Source organism: Corvus kubaryi, unplaced genomic scaffold, assembly GCF_017639235.1.
Source record: "Corvus kubaryi isolate FWS band 111438036 unplaced genomic scaffold, C.kubaryi_AGA036_p1.0 37397, whole genome shotgun sequence".
Taxonomy (NCBI): Eukaryota; Metazoa; Chordata; class Aves; order Passeriformes; family Corvidae; genus Corvus; species Corvus kubaryi.
This window is the reverse complement of record NW_024581136.1, coordinates 6,104,200-6,127,157: the sequence shown is the minus strand read 5'-3', so window position 1 is coordinate 6,127,157 and position 22,958 is coordinate 6,104,200. Positions and strand designations below refer to the sequence as shown.

Here is a 22,958-nt window from a genome sequence, read left to right as displayed (position 1 = left end):
ATTTTGGAAGGCCATTTAAGAACTGCACCTAAGTGATAGCAAGATAGGAATAGACAGAATAATTCTTTTCCTTCTTTTATGCCTTTTCACTGTTACAAAAATACCATCATGGTCTTACATTAAGTGATAGCAGCAGAATTTGAATCAATTATCTTCAGATACTTTCCCCATGAGTTAAAGGGATATTAGATAAAGGGCAGTCAACTTCTGTGTAGATCAGCATGTAGGAGGCACTGTAAGATACACTTTGCCCTTGGTTTGGGTAATTCTTGAGTGTAAGGCAGATAAAAGCAATTAAACTTTAAGATCCCTAGGTTGCAATTCCTAAAAAACCCCAAACTAAAGTAATGACTACAAATTGTAGCCTAATCCATTTTTGGTATCTCTATCAAAAAGCAGTTTTCTAGGGTGGATGGGTTATGTCTCTGGGATATTAAGAAGCTAGATTCTATTTACAATTTTGCTTGAAGAGACCTTGACAGTGTCTGTTACGTTACCTGTAAAGTGAATTAATAAAATTTGTGTACAGTTTAGTAGCATTATCAAGGGTTAAAAATAAAGATATTACCAGGAAAGAAATGTCTCTGCCTTGTGACCCTGAGGCTTTCTCACTTGCAGGCTCTCAGCATCAGTGTGCCAGCTCCTAGACCACTGTGTTCTTTGTACAGGAGGCTTTCAGAATATCCCTGAATTCTTACACATTATATTTTTAGATATATTAATGGAAAGGTTGTTGAATGACATTTTAAAATTCTCTTCTGTATTGATTATCTGGCATGTCTGATACACAATTTTAAAAACTTTGGAATCTGTCACTTAATTTTTGTGTTCAGCTCTAGGATGCACTATTTTTTTTTTTTTTTAGAGTATCTTACAGAGCATATAATTTTGTAATACAGAAACAAAGTACCTAAGAGTTTTGTTTATATATGTGACCCAAATACTGTCCTTCCTTTATGCACTGTTTTACAGTGTCGGATGGATTTTCATCTGTGTTACTTCTGCCTCAAAAATTAAACAAGAGAGGAATTTTAAATAGTTCCAATTAGCCCAAAATCTATGCAAGTCTCCTTGCTTGGTTGGCAGTTTGGCTTCCATGGTTTTTTGGCCAGTGTACAGATTTGAAGAATGATAAATGATAGTAGTTATATTTGCATAGCTGCACAATTTGCAGAACATGAACAACCAGAACATTTACTACTAATTTTTTTTGTGTGTGTTGGCTTTCATTGTGGCCTTTCATCTAATAGCTTCTACAGAAAAGCTAATTTGTATAAGATAACTTGGAAAGCAGTCTAGTACTTTTGAATATTCCTATTTCCAGAATGGAAGGAAAAGTGTGTAAGTTATTTCCAAGTTGAACATACTTCAAATATCTGTTGAGGGACTCTGTGGAATTCCCAGACCTATGCAACCATACCTACTTTGTATTGTGTGTCTGATTTTTCAATTGCACATGAAACCTTACCTTAAATCTTTATTTATATGCTTACACACTCCAATTATTAGTATTTATCACCTCACCCTTTACAGGTAACAAAGAAATACTTAATGTTTGGACATTAGATTCAGAGTTTGTGTTGTGTTTTACTTCTTACCCCATATTAAAGAACTAATTCTAATAAAAGTTCTTGTGCTCATTTGTTGGATTTCTCATCTAGAGCCCGGTTGGTGAAACTAGTGGGACCCCACTTCATCTGTTCATAGAATTTTTATTTAGTCCCTGGATCCCAATGCAGTTTCTTCCTCCTCTTAAACCTTTTTACTCTTTATACGCAATTGTTTTAATACAGCTACTATTATAAATTTCAAATGCAAATACTTAATATAGTACTTTTAATTTTGTCTGTTCCAAAGTGGAGAAATGTAGCTAGAAATTGCATAGCTTAATATCACAGCAATGTTTTGAATTTGGGTTTTTTAAAGACATAGATTTTGAAACTGCAAAGCACATGTACAGACATTAACACCTGCCCTCTATATAAATATATATGGCATATATAGAACATCTGGAAAAAAAGAAAATAAAAGAGGAGTTTCAGAAAAAGTGCTGCAGGGTATAAAAAGTGGCTGTAACTTTAGAAGTAGTACCATAGAATATGTTCCCTTGATTTTACTGCTAATGCAGCTTAATAGATGGTTCTAGGAGCATAGGTTTATTTTAGTGCCGTTGCAGAGGCCAGTGCAACATTTGTCTGCAGCAGTGGCAATTTTTCTTTTCTCTGTCTTTCTCTGCCCACATTTGGTAATAGGGGCAGGGTATGTGAGCTCTGGAAGAAGTGACTTTAGGTTAATTGCAGTTCCTTACTGTCTCTGAGCCCGTTACTGCTTCTCATCTTGTTTCCACTTCTACACTAAGACAACCTTCCATGCAATCTGGCCATGGCTGGTGAGCATGGCTTCCTACCTTCCTGCTATCTGGAGAATTCTTCTCTCTTTCTCTTATTTAGTTGCTGTATCAGTTCAGACTTTCGCTGAACACATTTATTTCCTGACTATATAACATGAACTCTGTGTTAGTGAACAGCTATATATATATGGACTGATGCTGTTCCCTGCAAAATAGAGCTGTTTTGCATTGTACCCCATTAGGCCTTCCCATAAAGATGGGATTTTGTATTCTGCTGCCCTGATTGGGTGAAGTGTTAAGTATGGATAAGCCCAGGGAATCACTATTGAGGAGTTAGTGTCTAAAAAGGCTAAAAAGCTTTCAGCTTTGTTTTTTATTGATTTCTAAAGGGAGAGTAAACTTCAGCCTCTTTCTTTTGTTAACCTGATAGTTAACAAAATAAGCAGATATTCTTGAGAGATTACTCTGCTGTATCTTTGGCTCTTGAAGGCTTTGACAAAGCCCCTGTCTTCTCCTCATCAGCCCGTGTGACACACATTGTGTACTCCCTTTCCCATTTTCTCCTTCTGCAGTTTTTAACAGCCATGTGCAAAGACAGTGCAGTTCAGCATGTAACTGAAGGCTATGCCAGAAAGCATCAGGAAAATAACCTGCTCTCTTCAAGGCAGCCTTCCTGTTGCTTAAGAAAGAGGAAGAAGAATTTGGGAATCAAGAGGAAAATGGCAACAGATCTGTTTTTGCTTTTGTAAAGACCAGTAGCAAAGGGATGGTCATGTAGAGGAAAAAGGGGTAACATATGGACATCTCTGGTTTAGGGTTTTTTAGGTTCCCTGTCCATTCCTCAGCCTCTGAAGAGAGCACATCAGAACTGGACCTTCATGAAGATGCTGTTACTGAAGGCTTTTTCAGTTTCAAGTGACCTAGAAAAAGAAGTTGCCCTTTTTTGAAGCTGTAATGCCTACTGTTTTTTTTTTTTTTATCCTGTTCAGGACACAGTAGCTGGAGAAGTGTTGATAATGTAGGTATTCTTTCTTTCTGAATATGTGCACAGAAATGTTGCACACCATGAAAGATGGAAAGAGCTGCATTTGGCATTGGCTGTGAACATAAAAGCAGCAGAATCGTAGCACTACTAGAAAGAGAAGAAGCAACTACACTAGAATCCATTACTCTGAAGTTATCTATGAAAAATTCTCCTTTTTCAATCTAAATTCTTCAACAAAAATACAGAGATTATTTATGTAGTCTTTTTGAAGACATATGTATGAATTCAGTATACTACAGGGTTTATACATCAGTATAATTTAAAAGCAGTAATACAAGGAGAAATGCTCAATTAGAATGACAAGGTGCCTCTTGCCTCCCTGAGGAGAAGCATGCCTTTCCCTCAGGTGGTCCCACAGCAGAACGTTCTCCATCCCAACAGTTCAGCAGAAGGAAGCTGCTGTCCCCAGGGTGAAGATGAGGGTGAAATTGTGTGAGGGTGAGACCTGCCCTCTCGTGGAGAGAGAAAACATCTTTCCCCAGTAGTGTGCAGCATGGACTGGCTGCAGCCTGAGGAGGGGATACCATAGTTCATATTGAGTTTGGAAACCAGACAGCTATTTAGTCACAAATTCCCTTCGTTTTCTTGGAAAGGTGAGAAGTGGAAAACATTTTTTCTGAGAATATCTCATTACATCAGTGTTAAACACTGGGAATTCCCATCTGTTTTTCTTTCTGATTCTCCCATCTGATTTTGGTGGTTTGTATGTTGGCTACAGATCTCATTACATAGGATATTTCATAGAATCATAAGCTCGATAAACTTCATTGTAAGGTAGCAAGAAAACCCATAACATTTAGCATAATTAATTCTGTATTGCCTGGCTGACAGCTTTGGAGAAAATGGTTCCGAAATGTTTCTTAATAACTTACTAGTCCAACTATTTCCTATGAAAGGACAATTTTTTGAGATTCATAATGGATGTTATTGTCTATACATCTTGAGTAGTACTAACAGTTGTATCTTCATAAAATTTTGTTTTGAATTATCCATAATAGGGAGGGAGAGGAGGAATGAAAATGGTGTCTGAAGGCAGCATTTGTCCTATTTTCTATGATTCTATGGGAATTTTGGCAAAAATTTAGACCAGGATACTGAATAAAGATTGCCACTTACTAAGATGAGAATCTGCCCCCTCTTTGGGTCTTTGTTCATGAAAGAGACCCTCCTTACATATCTATGAATTTTGCTACTAACTAGAGATTACTTTAAGAAGTAAAATCATACTGCAGAATCTACATTTTATATTTTAGGCCTTTTTCCTGGCATCTTTATTCATGCCCATTGCAAATTTATTCATTGTATGTTCATTCATATAATGCTTTTTTATGTAATAAGGAAATCAAGCTTTTGATTAATAATAATAATTAATAATAATAATAATTTTTAATAAGCACATGAGCACTCTTCCAGTGCATGGTATTATATCATAGACTACACTACATCTGTAATTTCAACTACTGCTAAGACTCATGATTGTGTCGCACACTAACTAATGAAAAAGGTGCTGTTTTCAAGTGGATTAACTCATTCTTTCTTATCTCATAATACAAATGACTCAGTGGCTGTTAACAGGCTGTGTAGCTTTTCTCTGCTTCTGCTTTCTATGTTTGCCTAATCAACCCATAATACCTGCCTGTGGCTTGGGAATACTGTAAAGATGGAGTACCTTAATGCTTCTACAGTGCTTTGACATTGTACAGCATTAAAGCTAAAACATGTCATCATTCTAGCTACTGTTACACAATTATCACCTCTTTGATGAAAAGTGGCTTTGCTGCAAAGATCCAAAGGAGCTGGGAGATAGTCGATATTCCTGTATTTCTTTTAACAATCAGAGTGTGGGTATTGACATTGGTGCTTCTGGCCTCTGCCACCAGCCTCCATCCTTACACCCTGTGGTTTATCACAGGAGCAGGGAATTCTCTCAGAACATTGTGCTTCCAATATTTTCTTGGTAATTTTCACCTGGGGAACAGATGCCTTTAAAATCAGTGTCTTAACATATATCAGTTTGCACAGTATATTTAAATTAGCAAGCATCTGCCCACGGTCTATAGTTGCCTAATTGTTAATTTTTACTGGGAAGTGTTTCATAGCTATTTTTGTTTCCTCTTCATGTGATTTAGGTTACCATGGCCTTTACTGTGAGGAAGAATATAATGAATGCCTGTCTGCACCCTGCCAGAACGGAGCCACCTGCAGAGACCTCGTCAACAGCTACGAGTGTGTGTGCCTTGCTGAATATGAAGGTAGGCTGGGGTTTGCTGTTGTTCTCTGTATTTTTTATGGTAGGTTCTGTTACAAACAGAGAGATACCATATCCTCCACTGAGCAGAAATATATCCCTCATGTAAAATTAGCAGAGACAAACTTCAGTATTGATCCTGATCCCATACTCTTTATTCAAATGAATAGTTCAGATTTAGCTTCTCTGTGAGGAGTGCATGTCCTTGTCTGGGCACAAATGGATTCTCTCTGTTCTTCTCAGGTGTAGTTTCTTCTGCTGTTTTTAGGCTATATTAGAAAGTGATGCATTTTTAAAAGGAAACATAACTGTTCAATAGACTTTTCATCAGTTGTTGGAGCCTTTACATGGAGAGCTTTCAAGTTATTTTTTATTGATTTTCTCCAGTGAAGTGAGCTAAAAACATAATAACAAAAGATTAGTATTTGAAATAGATTAGCACAAAGGAGTAGTAGTGTTCATTTAGAAGACGGTAAAGCCCAGAGAGAGTAATAGGTCTGTGACTGCTTTTCCATGTTAACTGCAGCTATTCTGAGATCTCTGTTCAAATGGAATCCATCTTTGGCATTTCTTAAGTAATTTATAAAGTAGATGAGAAGAGTGTCCGTTTGGCTATACAAAATCCTTTCTCTCACAGTAGATTTCAGCTGTAAACAAATTAACACGTATCACTGGTCTGTGACAAGTCCTTCTGGGGAGGGCTAAAATGATACTTTTTTAGTGTATTCTGTGTTGAATCATGCTGTGAGAACATTTTGAACGTAATTTTATATGCTATTAGGATTAAAAATAAATAAATATTTTAAACAGAATTATTATGTTTTAAGGAACATTGCTCCAGCATTTTCTCATTAAGCATATCAATCCATATCTGGTAAGTAATGCTCTCTTAACAGCTGCTTGAGGCTAAATATGTATTTCACACTGGTGATTGCACTACTCTTTGACAACAGATACAGAATTCTTCATTTTAGAGGCCTGGTGAGGAAATGACCCTCAGCGTTTCATGACAGTTTAAGCATCACTTAACCATAATGTTCACCATAATGTTCATCTTCTCTTCTCCTTGGACCTGTCGGTGCAGGTGGAAGCACTGTGTGCCCAGCACATTGTGCTGTAAATGAAAGCAAGGCACCTGGGCCTGTAAGCAGCTTTTGCTGATTACTGAGCTCCCATCATTCCAGTACTTGAGGTATTCAGTGGCACCAGTGAATAGACCCGAGGTACCCATCTCAAGATATGATGTGGCCATCAGAGGCCTCAGTCTTGGCACCACCCCAGTGGTGCCCATCTGCAGTGCCCCTTCTGCCTCCACACCCCCTGGCTGGCAGACAGATGAGCTCTCAGGGATGGGCAGGACTGGAGCTTGTGCCAGCAGGTCCCCATGGGCTGCTGCCTCTGCGGGTCCTCACCTGCAGGATGCTCAACGAGAGTGCTCTGCCTTTTTGCTGCTAACACTGCAAATGTCAGCAAAATGATTTTGGCAGGTCTGTAGTGAGCATGTGTCTGTATGTATACATATAAAATATATATACAAATAAGTTTTATCTGAACAGTAGACCTCAAGAAAAGGATGCATGTAGCCGTAGCATTAGAGTCTCTCTCCCCATCCCTATATGCTGTGGGAATACGCTGTGTTACATGTTTTGTATGCCAGGTACAGCTTGCACTGTCTTCTGCAAGGCAAACCTGCTGGATTAGCAAGCCTACACTGGGCATGAAAGAGTGAAGGTAGTGCATGAAGTAGAGCCATCCAATTATTTATTTTTAACTATACATTTGAATTTTTTTTTTAATTACTTCAGTAATACTCCTCACTTTACAGCAATAGGTAATGAGAGGCATCAGAATCCTTATGTATGTTATTAAATAAGTTATTACATAAAATTCCTAGTCAAGACAATTATTGTTTACATGTTACTGAAGAATTTTAGATAACCGATCAGTTTATGCTTCATTATATGGTTTTTGATAGACATCCAATAGTTCTTCTAAGCAGACAGTACCTTAATGCTTCTACAATGCTTTGACATTGTACAGCATTAAAGCTAAAACATGTTATCATTCTAGCTACTGTTACACAATTATCACCTCTTTGATGAAAAGTGGCTTTGCTGCAAAGATCCAAAGGAGCTGGGAGATAGTCGATACTCCTGTATTTCTTTTAATAATCAGAGTGTGGGTACTTCTCCTAGCCCATGGCCTGTGGGAAGAGCAGAGAGGAGGCATGTGTGTAAAAAGTTTAGCCAGCATGAAACACATGGCTTTAGTGTTATGGCATCACTAGCCCAGAAGTACAGGTTTGGAGTCTGCACACTCATCCAGGTGAAGTCAAGTTATCACATGTACTGATTCCATGCTGCCAGTATCAGTCATGTCAATGGCAATTACTGATTTTTCCTTTTACAGGAAGGCACTGTGAATTATACAAAGATCCTTGTGTTAACATCAACTGCCAGAACGGTGGCACTTGTGACAGCGAGGGTCTAAATGCTACATGTATTTGTGCACCTGGATATGCAGGCAAGTGATTTGTGTGTTACACAGAATGTCCAGTTGTCATTGTTCACCATGTCTAGAGGAAAACAAATGCCAAGTACGACTGTGTCTCTTCAAGGAAGGAATTAATCAGTCTAGTGAGAATGAAACATTTTTGATATTACTTACGTCTGCTTTGAACGTTGTAGCAAAAAAAGCCTGTTACTAAAGAGACTTTAGCATGGCTTATGACCTTACTTTAGACTAGATTGCATTTTAAAAATAGCATTTTGAAGATTTCCAGGTAACCCAATATACTAATTGGACACCGTTGAAACTAGAAAATGTTTTAACAGTGACCTTAGTCAAGAAACAGCTTATTCCATTATCTTAATATGCAATTCCTAAAAGCACTAAAGTACTTGTTAAGAATCAATTTACACTTTCAGAGGCTGGTAAAGAACCCATTTAATACTTTGGCCTCGTACTTAGACTGATGTGATGGGTGAAATCCAAATGTCTGATGTCAAGAAAATTTGCAACCTGATGTTCTCTTAGTCATGTAAGGTAATATCCAGTGTGAGAGTAATAGGTAAACCCATCCATAGCTAGGTTATAGATCAAATTGTACTTTTTGATCTGTGCTAATTAAAGGGCATTCTTTGGAAAAGGATTAGCTTTCTGTTGTACAGTGTCAGTTCCTCAGGCACCAATTATCTACATTATTGTATAGTATATCAGAATATCCATGATCATCTGTTATAGCACATTTTCTTGGGATGGAAATTATATTTAGAGAAATGAGACAGAGTCTGAGTGAGGTTAGTCAAGTCCCTTAGTTCTCAGGCTTTGTTTTCACCTGGTTGAATGAGGGTAATACCTCCTTCTTGGAATACTTCTGATGTTCTGAGAATAAAGATGTATTGCACTCTAAGGTGTTTTGCAGCAAGAGAGAAGTTAAATGACTGAGGAGGTACTTGCTATGTCAGGCACTTGCCATGCATAACTTTTTTTTTTCCTGTATATAAGGTGAAGAATGTGAAATTGATGTAAATGACTGTGACAGCAACCCATGTCACCATGCTGGAACTTGCATAGATCAGCCTGGTGGTTACACCTGCCATTGTCCTCATGGATGGGTCGGTGCAAACTGTGAAATACGTAAGTTTTGTAGTTCTCTAAACATTTCTAAAAATGATAAGGTATATTAAAGAAATCTCTCTTTATCTCTAAATACCTATCTGCACAAATACTCTAAATGATATGTAAATTACTAAAATCATGTTAAATTCATTTTATTTTTGGCCATAGCATTTCAAAAGTTGTTGTGAAAGTTAAAAACTTCTGTTTCTGGGCACCCTACTTCGAGATGTGTCGGACTAGATTGTCAGGGTTGCTGTCTCAGAGCTGGGCACTCAGTTTGCCTTTTAATTGTGCTCATGCTTCGGAGTCTCCCTTCACACTTTGGGTCAAGTGTATTCCACAGCACTGTAAGCATGGTCCTAACAGGCTTGTATTGGCTTCTGAGCACCTGCAGCTCTAGTGATGTTTCAGCAAAACAACTTGGAACTTGCTTACCTAAGGAAACTGGTTCTGTGTAATTGTGCCGTGACTTGTGTGTGCATGCATTTACCAACTTTCTCAGGAATAACTTTTCCAGCCATAGGCTAATTTCCACCAAATTTTGTAGAGAGAAGAAGGGCTCCAAGACGAAATATTTCCAAAGCATTCAGTAAGACTTAAGAGATGTTCCACTGGTTGGAAGGAGCAGCTTCACTGTGATCTTGTTTCTTAGTTCAGAGAGAAGTTTCGCTGTAAGGGCATCCTTATGGCACAGTGGAGAGTCCAGGAGAGGCAGAAAGTATGAAGCCCAACTGTAGAAGAGTTAAAATGGTGATTAGGCTTCATTAGTTCTGCTGTTCACAGACCTGCTTTGTACTTCCCTGATGTTTTGTTATTGAGCTAGAGATGTTGTCTTTTCTAGGGAATTCAACAGTGTGTTTAACTGCTTGAATGCTCGGGTACTGTGGTCATAGATCCCTTCAAGTCATAATACAGGTACACAGGTTTGTTAGCACAGTTAAGGTTGCAGGGATGGGTGATAGATTGCTAAAACAAACACGAAGGCTGGATTAAAAAATGTTTTCTGTATCTCATGTACATAAGGAGCATGTGAACCTTCTTTTTTTTACTCTCTTTTACTTAAAGTTTAAACATATTGACAATTTTTTAAAATGGATTCTGCTCTTGATGTTCTTGATGTTAGTCCTTACTTTAACGCAGTACATTCAGTTTCAGTCCTTTCTGCTGTAAGCAAAGACTGCAGAAGACTATTGCCAGCTAGCCCAGAGATGGTGACAGCCTTGCCTTTTTTGTTGTCTCTCTGAATGGCACACATGCTTCCCTGGGTGGTGCAGAGCCACTGGACACTGGGAGCACAACACTGTGTGCTGTCTGTGTGCCATATTGCTGATGCTAAAATATGCTCAGATGAGCTTCTGCTGACAAGGCTGATGTTGGTGACAACTGCAACATGCATGTCTAAGTTGATCAGCAAGGCAGTATAATTCTGCCTGCCTTTGCTATTAAGTAGTTGGCTGACAGATGGGTTTAGTTCTTGGAGAAAGAAATAATCATCCTGGAAATGCACTTCCTGGAGTTACTTCACCCTTGGTGAAGTAACAATTACATTTCTGTTATGTTATGGAATACCAAAGGGATACAAAGGCTTGCATGCTTTCTGAGCCTGCAGATGTGCTATAGGAATTCAGTGGTGCATGTTCTGGGGTGCTCTGGCTGTCATGCTCTAGTCACTCACAGTTTAGCTGTTTGCATGACAGATACACAGTGAAGTGCATGTAGACATATGGGAAAAGGAGAGAAGCAGAAAAGAGGGTGGAAGGAGCCTCTTCTACTGTCCAGCTACTCAATTATTTCTTCTTTCCCCTGTTAGGGGGTTGTGGATACAAAATGCTGCTAGCAAGGATTTTCTTGCTATTTTCTAAGTCCGTGAGAGACTTTACTCTCTCACAGGAGAGGTAGCAGAGTTCTGTAAACAATGAAATGCCTGCAACCTTGAGAAGTCTTGTTTATGGTACAGTAGAAAAATATTTTGACAATGGGTGTTTTAGGATTTTAGCCAATCACCCCCAAGGGGCAGCTGATCCTTGTCCAATTAGACTATGAAGAAAAATGTCTATAAAAGAGTTTGTAAAATAATTAAATAAATCAATCTTGCTGCACAATTCCTGCCTGCTGGATCTTCTCTCCTCCTCCTCCCTATGGCTGCGGGACATGGTAATATACCCTAGGGCATTTTAATAGGGGGGATGCAAGTTCTTTTATGTTTGACTGCTAAGACAGAAAGCAGGGAATTACCTGAGTGTTAACTGGCATTAGTAACACTGCAAGGCTGACTCTGAACCAGAAATATTCAACCTTGCCTTGTTCGTGGCAGTTGTTTTCGACTGAAGAGGTTGAAATTACTGAGTTTTTTATCCAACCCATGACAATAGCTAAAAGAGTGCACGTATGTAATAATAACGATAATAGAGGAGATACAAAAATGCAGTGTAAAAAATTCTGATTTGGATTGGTCTTGAATAAAACCTTCTTATAGCCACAAAAAATACATTTTAAAGAACAATTACGTTTAAAATTTGAGGGTCACCAGTCTTTTTTTCAATAAGCTTCACTTCAGCAAATGTCTGATGTTCCCTTGCTATTCAAGTCACTTTGCCACTGCATCAAAGTGTGTTTTGTATGGGACACCATGCTGCCCCAAAACAGATATCCATGGACATGCAGCCTCTCTAACCAATGGAGTGCCTTATGTGCAAAGCTGTGGAAGCTTACGTAAAGAACTCGGGTTTTAACGTTTATAAAGGGTTATGCAAACAGAGAGGGATTGAGTTTTGAAGAAATCACTTTGCAGAAAGAATTTAAAAGTATTTTGATCTGCAGATTTTTCTTCTACAGACCTATGTAGCCATGTGAAGATCTTTGTACTCGCTGTCTTTCCCTGAGCTGTGAATTGAAAAACTGATGGGAACTTAATTCTAATCATATCTAGAAACGCCAAATCCAGCTCTTTTATGAACAGTTGCAGCACTTCTGATCTCACTGGAGTTGAGACAATGGTGCAGTGGATTTCTTTGACGTCTAAAGTTTGAATCTATTAGTAAATCTGCTTCTGTTCATCTTTCCAGTTCTCCTGGAATATTTATGATATTCTTTCAGCAGTTTGTACATAGTGGTTAATAATGTGATGGAAATGACATTTAAACACTGCATACTGACTTTGTATTGGACCATCCCCCTGAATGCTAGAAAAAGACACAAAACCAGGCTTCTCAAGAAGCTGGTGTTTGGGAGTCATTTGACTAAATAGATCACATTTTATCCTTTGTGATTTTCTGTTACTGGCCATGAAGGAGGCTATTGGTACTTAATCTTTTTTTGTAGCTCCACCCTATTTATAGTTCCCCATTTTTTCACCAGCCGGTTTAGCTGCTTGAATTCACTACCTTAACAGGATTTCAGGGTTATCTTCTTGTCAGACTGTTCTTTTTAATTTCTAAGTGCTGTATATACAACAAACTAGACAAGATGTACATTGCCTGGATGAACTGTGATATTTATTATATCATCTTATAGTCCTTACCAGTATTAGCAATTCCAATTAAATAGGATTAAATTGGTCTTAATTATAAAGAGGATATTCTTCCTTTCAAAATGAAATGCATTAACTAAGAAGTTAATGGAGCATTCACTGTAAAAATGCTTACAAATGTCTCATATGAATTCTCTAATGCCTGCTAGTTATTTGTTAATACCTTTACCACTTTTTAAATTGTTAATGTAGCTACTGAGGTATGCCAAACCATGTGGTTACTTGAAAACTGACATTATGAAGAATTTCTGCTACAGGCTGTGCTGTGCATTGAAATCTTACTCTTAATTAATTTTATGAACATTAATATACCAACTGAAAATACTGTGATTTCGAGCTGTCATATACTGTTTCTGATCTTTGGAGTATAAGCTGTTAATCTTAGTATTTGGATATGGCCAGGAAAAAAGGAAGAAATTTTTCTCATCTTTGTCATCCAGAGATGGAAGACATGGAATCTAAATCAGAACTGTCTTGCCATATATCTGCACACATTAGATCTGAATTCAGCCTAGTCTGACAGCCTGACAGAAACCACTGCGTGTGACAAATGTGCTTCAGAACAAAAATAGAAGCCCATCCCAAACTGCACAGAGCACAGCTGTATTCCTTCCTTTGTATCCTGACTGGGCAAACTGCAGTAACAGCACTTTAGAAATATTAAATCACTGAATGATTCAGGCTGATCAAAACTTTATTGACCTCTGAAGAAGGTAAGAGAAACAAACAGCCAGTCCTTAAACTCAGCTCACATTTGTGGACAAAGTCTGAGCACCCTGAGCTGAGAGGTGGTCTGGGACAACCTTCACTATTGTGAGAAAGAGCAGCCATTTCTCCAAACTCTGCCCAGCTGAATCCCACATGTTACAGCTTCAGGCTTTCTCACCACCTCCTTCTAAAATGGATTTCATGTATTTCCTGTCCTTGTACATGCCCTGTATTTCTACCATAGATGGAGATTTTTTCCACAGATGCCACTAAACTGGTGATTTCAACTCAGGTGCTTGAATTATCTGCCATCATCAGCAGCCTTGAGAGGTGGCTTCTGAGAGTGTCTTAACCTCCCAAAGCATATGCTTGGTAGCCCTGTTGCCAGACTGTTGGTGATTAAGTAAAGGGAGTTTCTAAATCAGTGCAAAGAAGAAGTACATTTGAAAAAGGAACAGGCACTTACTAGAAATAATTTTTGCAGAGTGTTACATTTCCATAGTCAGTATGATTCAAGTCTGTTCCTGTTTTGAAATAATAGATGAGACCATAGGCTTAAAAGACTGCCAAAAAGTAACCCTGGAGGGAAGTACAGGTTAATTAGAAATATCAATTAGAAATATTCTGACCCATTCTAGAGAGAAACAAATCTGAGGACATAGGCAATTGATAGAAAATCTGTTTGGCATAGATAGACTATGGTTTGGGGATCAAGAATATTTATACAGAAGATCTGGAATACATAAATACAAGAAGCCTTTGCAACATTGGCTTTACTTTAAGGTCTGCTTTAAGAATCTCAGGGAAATTATGCTTCGGAAAAGACTCTAGTGGGCTTACTACTGTAGGACCTTATGAGGTGTCCTTTTTGTCCTTGAAATGCTGAAGTCTCTGCAGGCTGGTGTGGATAGGCATAAGAAAGTCTGTGTCTCAAATTAAAAACCAAGTGTGTTTAATACATGTTAAATAACACATTTTAGTGGAAGGCTTCACTATTAGAACAAACTGCACAGAGGATTGGTGGGTTACTAGAAGCTTTTGCATAAAACCTGCCTGCCTTTAGAGAGCCTATAGCATAAAATAACATAATGCAAGAATAATTTTATGATTTTGTGTTACTTGGGTTATACAGGAGATCAGACTGGATAGGTGTTCCCATATGACCTTAAAAATCAACAGAAAAAAATGGGTGAAGGTTCAACATAGTGCTATTCAAATTTGTGGCATGTTAGGCATGGCGGTGTATTGGTAACAGAGCCTGGGAAGGTTCAAATTACCTATCTCCATAGCTTCAAAAGTCAGAAATATTGAAAAGGAATATAATAAATTAGTTCTATTCAGCAGGACGGATATAAATTATTAAATAATGATAGCCTTTTATTTCTTCTTGGCAGATCTGCAGTGGAAGTCTGGGCACATGGCAGAGAGTCTAACAAATATGCCTCGTCACTCCCTCTACATCATCATCGGGGCCCTGTGTGTGGCCTTTGTCCTGATGCTGATCATCCTGATCGTGGGGATCTGCCGCATCAGCCGCATCGAGTACCAGGGCTCTTCCAGGCCAGCCTACGAAGAGTTTTACAACTGTAGGAGCATTGACAGTGAATTCAGTAGTGCTATCGCTTCCATCCGACATGCCAGGTTTGTGCTGGGGATGGGGATTTCCTAGGAATCTGTTCTGATGTGTAGTTTCAGTTCATGCACAGTGCACCTAAGTGCTGTTGGCAGAGTGAATGGGCTGCTTTGCTGGGAAAACACAGGATCACCAGCGCTGCTCACTGTTCTCATCTGAAGTGTGATAGTACAGCAAAACTCCTTGAAAACAGTGGGAGTTATTCTGACTTTATTTGGTGTAACTGGTGAAGTGGGACAGTTCTTAGCCTGTCAGATCTTCTGTTTGGGATGTAAAGATTCTTTAACTGCTACACACAAGTAATATGATCAGATAGCAAAGGCACATTGATTTTTGTGACTAATTTACCAGATTATTCAGTGAGAATCTCTTCACATCGCTCATTTTTGTGCTCCAATTTGCCTTTCTTACTTGCTTTCCTAGAGACAGTAATTTTTTCACTTTGAAATTTAATAGAGCCCTTGCATTGAGTATCAGAATAATATAAGAGTAGAAGTGGAAGCGATTTGAGAGCGCAAGTGTAAGCCATGGCACTCATACAGCATTAAATATACCTAGCTCTCTGCCAACACTTGTGTTTAAAAACTTCCAAAGGAGTTGAGTAGAGTTAGAAAGGGCTTCCCTAAAATCGAGCCTGGATTTTCTTTGCTATGGACTAGGCCGCTTCTTTCTTACTGCTCGTCAGGCTGTTCATATCACTTGTATATCAGATGCTGAGCCCTCCCCCGCTACTTTTTTATGATAAAAACAAACAAAGCAAAACAACTGTTTTCTTTCCTAGATTTAACTAACCCATTCTTTCAGTATCTCCTCCCAGATCATGTCAGCTTCTTTATTGTCTTCCTGGGACACACTCCAGATTGTCTTTCTCTTTTTTTTTTTTTTTGAAGAGGGGCCCCTAAAGCTGGAAGTAGTCCTCTATCTGAAGATTTATGTGCACCAAATAAACTGACTAATCACCTCCTGCATCTTATTTATGGCATTCCTGTTCATACATCTGAAAAGGAAACTTGCTTGTTTTTTTTCTTTTTTTCTTTTTTTTTTTCTTTCTAGTGAAAAATGACATACTTTTGTGACCTGCTAGACCTTTTCCTCTTTCCAAGATACTCTGTGTCATTTTGTTCCCTAGTCAGTACGGTTTCTTCTGTGTTTGACATCTCTCTTAATAGGGTAGAACTTTCATTTTTAGTGTTCCTTTTTCCCAATTCTTCAATTTGTCAAGAACACTTCAAATTCCAACAGTGTTCATGTGTGTTATCATTAAAATGCTCTTAAAACAACTGAGGGAGACATGTTTCTGTGCACTGACATGGAGAAATGTGTGCATATTGGTTGGTGATTGCTGGTAATTCATTTTCTGAATGCTCCAGTTCTGTTTCAGTGAAAATGAAATAGGTTAAATTGTACCACTGCTGAAGTCATCGAAATTATCTGAAACGGGTGAGGCGTTCCCACAGGCTCAGTTAATCACAGCACAGCTTGGGTAGTAGCCCTTCAAAGTGTTCCAGCTTCAAAAAAGTTCTTAGACTGGGATAGATTAATGATGATTTGTCAAATGCATATTATCTAGTTAGAAATTGCATTATTGTCCATTAAGGGTTTCCCTATCTTGGAAAAGGTATTTCTACTTAATGCAAATGAAAAGAAATGTTTTCATTCCAAATAATTTTCGGTGCCTCCAAGAATATGATGCCTTATAAAAATCCAAGATAGAGCTGCCAGGTCAGGTAATTCATGGAGTTTTATTGTGGAGATTGTTGTGTATATTTTGGGTTCAGAAAGATATAAACCATTGTTTTGGTAATTTCAATCCAGAAAAAGTAGCACAACTTTTATAGTTATTTTTGCATAAATTCCTAAACCTACATATATAAAGGTTTGATTTTTCAGAATTACTGTATTTAAGAAATCTACTTGCAAATAACAGAAAGTTTGGCATTTTCAGAAAATAATTCCCTTTCACAGTTAGATACCAAAACTTGCTAGTAATTTTGGAAAATGGAGGCCTAGGGAAATGTTAGTAGAAAGGTAAGGTTTCTGGTAAAGTCAGCAGGTGTCCAGGGGGTGTGGATGCCTGTTGCCTATTCAGTAAATTATTTTTAAATTACTTGTTCATGTTTTTCAGCATTTTTTTCCCTAGATAATTATTCTTCTAATTTGATCTTTACTAATCAAGGTACTTCCTGTGAGACAAAACCAATGTGCTCAAGGATCATTACTAATAAATGTCTACTTCTAGTGAATGTTCCTAGGATTAGCAGATCAGAACTAGATACTTTTCTGAGCAGGTGAAGCACAGCTCTCTTCAGCATTCATTATGCAGACAGTAAAGAAACATTCCTTTTATGTTAAAGTTTATACATTTTAAAGCTGGAAGAGAACAGCGTAATGAAATACTTGACCACTGGCTATGGCAGCCATAAGACGTCATTGAAATGGAACCAAGATCTGTTATTGAAACAGAATCATTCACTTTAGAAAAGCATTCACACTGAGTTCATGAATGATCTGGTTCAGACTGTACTGCAGTTAGTTCTGTGTGTGCCCAGATATCAGTAGCCTTCATGCACTACTTACAGCGTAGTTCATTTAATTTTTATTTTCACGCACCGACCTGTCCTGTCTCTGTGTCAGTTGAAGAGTCCAGTTCAAGAGACTCTGATTAAGTTATCCTGTCACAGCAGGGTCACCTTCTCTCCACTGCACATTCTCCCCATTCCTGTGTTGGAGCTGGCTCTGTGGGACTGCAATGTCCCAGGCTTTCTGAATCAGATGAGCATCAGCACAAGTTCATTTGTTACCATTTCCTGGCATAGGTTTCAGTCAGCTGCCTCTTTGTAAAATGTAATCACATGTGCCTGTGCCTCTGGTTTCTACATCACTGGCCAATTGCTTAATATACATCCTCTGCCAGGGTTAATTTTCTGGGAGCTCTAGTATTACAGCTCAATTATTCTAAGCAAGGCGTAATGCCACTTGCACACCTGACCTTTTCTCTGAATAATGCAGAGGAAATAAATCTTCTCATTCTCCTCCTGTGAAAGCCAAAAGAATCCCTTCCTCCTCTCAATATGCTTTATACTTTTTTTAAACTTCTGGTCTCTTGTTTAAACTTTTTTTGTGGACTCCTTTGCCAGTTGCTGGTTTTGAACAGAGTAGCAACATGTGATTTCTTTCTTTTGTTTCTGGGGAAACTCTGAACTCCAGCCTGTCCACAGAAGTTGGAAGATACCATTTCCTCAGGGTTCAGCTGTCCAGGGTTCTCAAAAGTCTTCTCCTTGAGTGGAGTTGTTGAGGTTAATAACTCTCTATAGTTAGGCATTTCTTGAAATGTTGTTCTAAGGAAGTGGAGGAGCAAGACCATTCCAAATATGACAATGATTTGCAGTGTCTGTCACACACACACGGAGCTGCCTTTGCCAAGAATTCCTACAACGAATGTGTACTGTCCTCAGAATTGTCACGGAACCCTCAGTTTCTCTCAAGCTACACAGGTCTCTCTTGTTTAATGTTTCACTGCAAAATACATTTTCTGATTCTTATTTCATGTACTTTACTTTGTGATGATCCCTATGCCCCTGGTAAGTATTTCTGATGTACACATTGGAACAACATGATCATCACACATGAATGGATATGCCAAAGCTCAATGTAGAGCCTGAAGAACTTCCCCAGCGCTACTGCTACACTGTTTACCAACCCAAGCACATAATTGGTCACAGTATGGCATTGAAGCTAGTGTTAAAATGAGTATCCATCATGTCCCTGCAGTCTTTTTCCACACTCAGTGCTTCCCAGGATCGAGATTTCTCCATACAGTGTATACTCTTTGTTAGATGAATAATCTTGTGTTTGGTTGCCCTGGAAAAAATCTTTATTCGCTTGCTTGTATGTGCTTTTGCTGTAATCAGGCAGTTAATTGAGCCAGCACAGTCTGTAGCAGGGACCTGCATCTTTTCACTATTGATTAGCCCTTGAATCATTGCCTCTTGGAGATTGTATTGATAGTTGCTTTGTGTGCTCCTTTATGTCATCAATTAGATAGCATAGCAGTGTTGTGCAGTCCTCCCAGATACACACCCATTGAACACAGCTCCCATTTAACACTTCTGTCTTTGACATAAACCTCTGAGGTTGGTGAGATCCCTGCTGTTATGAGCAGGAACTGACTTCTGAACCACCTGATCAAAGCAATGTGGTTGAGCAGCTCAGTGGCTCAACCAGGCCATAAACAACTTGCACATGTGCTGTGCTCTTTTCTCAGCCTTTTCTAATTAGGGGCACATGTCAGCCCTGACTTACATGAGAAAATAGATTTTGTCCTGCTTCACTGTGTGCAACAAGCCATGTGCTCTCTACTGTCAGAAAGGGCAGATAGACTTTTACTTAAATCTCTGGAGAATGTTCACCATCATTTGTATCTCTGCAAAGCTCTATTTCCTTTAAACCCTTGAGAGTGATGGTGAGAAAGGGTGATTCAGAATTCAGTGCTGCCTCTGATGTGGTAAAATACCATAACTTGACTCCTTCGTTCTATTCTTGAAATTTTACCTCGTTTGTAGAAAATCAGGTTTATCCATTGTGATGGTGATGAGCAAATGTGACCTGTCTGTATTTATTAAAATAATCTATAGAAGGAGACAGACATTCATGCATGGGAATGAATCTAGTGTGGCCTTATTCACAGCTAAAGTACTTTGAAAAATGAAATTTTCACCATATGTATCATATTGCTTTCAGCCATTTCATTTTTGTCAGCAATTCTAGATCACTGAAAACAGGCAAGAATGAAATTGGAAGTCATGAAGCTGCACAAAATCTTGGAAGAAAATCAAGTTAATTTTGATTTGGGCTAAATATTATCCTCAAAATCTGAATTTTCTGAATTTCACTTTCCAGTATGCACAACATAAATTAATATAGGCTTAATATAGTCCATAAGTGCATAAAAATCCTTAGTGTGGATGACTACGTAAATAATTCTGTTTCTGTGTTTTCTGTACTGTTTTCTCTGCATCAGGGCAATAAGAAAAAATACTTGACCATTTTTTGCCTAATTTTCCTGGGATTTCTTTTGTTATATAGAGTTTATATAAGCTCTCTGACTTTGTTTCTGATCACAGGCCATAACTCACTGCATTGTTGCTATGAACTCATTCATATTTCTTTTGGTCACCAAAAGTTTTCTTTTATTTCCAGATTTGGCAAGAAATCCCGACCTGCAATGTATGATGCAACCCCCATTGCTTATGAAGATTACAGCCCAGATGACAAACCTTTGGTTACACTGATTAAGACAAAAGATTTGTAATCTAGTGTATCTTTTTTGGATTATTTTTCAAAAGGATGGGCTACTAACCTAATTTAAATATTTTTAAGAAGAAAGCGTAAGTAATTTAAACCATTAGATGCTTCAGAATTTTCTGTAGAATATTTAAGAACCAATTTTCTGCAGCTTTTAGTTTGGAAAAATATTTTAAAACAGAATTTGTGAACTTCATGATTTACATTTTAATGTACCTTGAGCTCTATAAACTATAAGCTTATGATAGTGTGTGCTTTTTTCTTGGTAGACACTATTACTAAACCCAGATGAGTTTCTTGTGGTTGTTACAGAACAGAAAACAATAATTAATGAGGAGTTCTTTATGACATGTCAGTGCCAGCTTTCTCAGTAGAGGTAGGAAAAATGTGAAGCATAATATGATATATAATATATCCATTAATTAAAAAAGTCTAAAATGTTTGTGTTGTGAAAAAGAAACTAGTAAAAATTATTATTCCTAATCTGAATGAATTAGCTTTTGCCTTATTCCATGCATGGATAGATAACCTCTTTCTCCATTATTTCCTGAAAGTTGCTAAAACATACTCTTGAGTTGATGTTTGACATTTTTTAATAGTTATTCAGGCTAGGCCTTGTATAATAATTAAAGTGCCTCTTGAGGCAAAGTAAGGGCATGATCCTTTAAACATTGAAATCAATGAGAGAACTTCCATTGACTTCACTGGGTATGGGATTGGATCCTACAATTGGACTGAATCTATATTTTTCTTTAAAGGTTGAAGTTTTTTATATTGTGAGTAAATTAAGCATATGGTTTGAGTTGTTTGTTTCCTAAAGGTTGTTGATGTACAGTATTGTTTCATGAAATATTGTGTATTTCTCATAGTGCTTCTTATTTAGGATCAGTATGGGGTTTTTGTGGCTGTATTTGATCGCTTATGGGCGTCTTAAATTCTTGCTTATTTCAGAAAATACAGAATAAACGTTAACCAGTGAAGATTGCAGCTGTTCCTGTGTTTTTCTTCATTTCAAACTGAAGTGTTGTCTATAAATTTGAAAGGACATGAGCATATGATGCACTATAAATAATGCCAAAAGATGATATTCCAGCTGTTAATCTGAAAAGGGTAAAATGATTTGTATTATCAAGGTAATCTCTCAAAAGTGAGACCAGTGCAGCTCCAGGGTAAAGGCATAGCCCCGGATGGTGGATATGCAGGTTAGTAACACCATTCTGCATTTGAATTACAGAAATGCCAAATGCTCCTCAGAAATCCAGAATACCTTTCCTGACGTCCTGTATCTGCTAGCATGGGCTTTCAACGATGGTGGTCCAAGAAAATAATTATTAAAAAGAGAACTGAGGATCTCAGTTCATTCATTCTTCAGGCATGGAAGGCCTGAACAACAGAGGTTGTAAATTTGCACCTGGTGGTTGTCAGATGAGGTTTTTTCATTGGCACAGTTTTTTGCTGTACCAGTACATTGAAACTTTTGTTTACTATGACTTCTAGGAAAGTTTTGAGAACCCTTAAGAAAGAAAAGTCAAGAGCAAGCTATACCCTGTACCATTTTTGGGAACTTAAACAGAAAAGAGGCATTGTTGTAATTGATTTGTTAATCAGAGGAAGGGAAATACTCATTCTTCAGAATTTTTGGCCTTTTCAGTTGGTAAAATATTGGCTTGCAAATCTATATAAAGTAGGGAAACAAGCAACTCTTGTTGTTCTAGGGAACATACATATTCATGGTCTATATTTTGCAACAGAGATGCTGCAATGAGCAGCAGCCTTTCTGCATACAAATCACACCTTTGTAGCGATTCTTGACCAACCCATATTTCTCTCAATTGACTGACCTGAAAGATAAGTAATTTTTGAGGAGCTATTTTCCTGTCAGCTTGCAGCCTCTAGCTTCTGTAAATCATCCTGTGCATCCTGTGAATTGTATTCTGAAAATTGCTTTGTCTCCTTCCAATTTATTCTATTGAACTCTGATGGCATGTTATGCATGCACTTGTGAGATACTTGTGAGGCACTGCACTGCCTGCCAGATGGAGCTGCCCTAAGACCTGGAGGGAACAAACCCATCTTGTGTTTGTATCCCAACTCTGAATCTGCAAGAACAAGCTGGTTACTGTCTTTATACACCAGATCATATCCTGAGGATATATATGAGTGTGGACAAGGGACACTGGTTATTTCATATCCTTTTCCCCAACTGTACGAGGTTTGTTCCTTAGAGGGAGCAAATACAGATGTATAGCAAATACCACTCGCTGTTAATATACTACACATTTTTGGGTTTTTTTGTTGTTTTTTTGTTTGTTTGTTTTTGGTTGGTTGGGGTTTTTTTGTTTGTTTGTTTTCTGTAAATCATCCAGTTGCAGAAAGGGGTGATTGTAGGTGGTCTTCCTGTAGCAATGGGCTAACAGCCTCCAGCTCCTCTTGGACAAGCCAGGGACAAGTCTCTGGGCTTGTCATTAACCTCCAGTACTTGTGCACTCTCCAAGTTTGGTTATTTTTTTCATCATCTTC

At 38.1% G+C, this 22,958-nt stretch overlaps 1 protein-coding gene across 3 annotated transcripts in view; it reads left to right on the top strand.

Annotated features, from left to right (window-relative positions):
• DNER (delta/notch like EGF repeat containing) overlaps positions 1 to 21,418 on the top strand; it is a 114,921-nt gene extending 93,503 nt beyond the window's left edge. The window contains exons 9-13 of one of the 3 annotated variants that reach the window (XM_042042196.1): positions 5,525 to 5,647; positions 8,053 to 8,166; positions 9,151 to 9,282; positions 14,875 to 15,142; positions 20,334 to 21,418. In XM_042042196.1, coding sequence (XP_041898130.1) covers positions 5,525 to 5,647; positions 8,053 to 8,166; positions 9,151 to 9,282; positions 14,875 to 15,142; positions 20,334 to 20,445 — 749 coding nt within the window. In that variant the 3' untranslated portion in view covers positions 20,446 to 21,418. The remainder of the gene's footprint in view (positions 1 to 5,524; positions 5,648 to 8,052; positions 8,167 to 9,150; positions 9,283 to 14,874; positions 15,143 to 20,333) is intronic. The other 2 variants (XM_042042197.1, XM_042042198.1) reach the window with 2 other exon arrangements.
• The last annotated feature ends 1,540 nt before the right edge of the window (positions 21,419 to 22,958 follow it).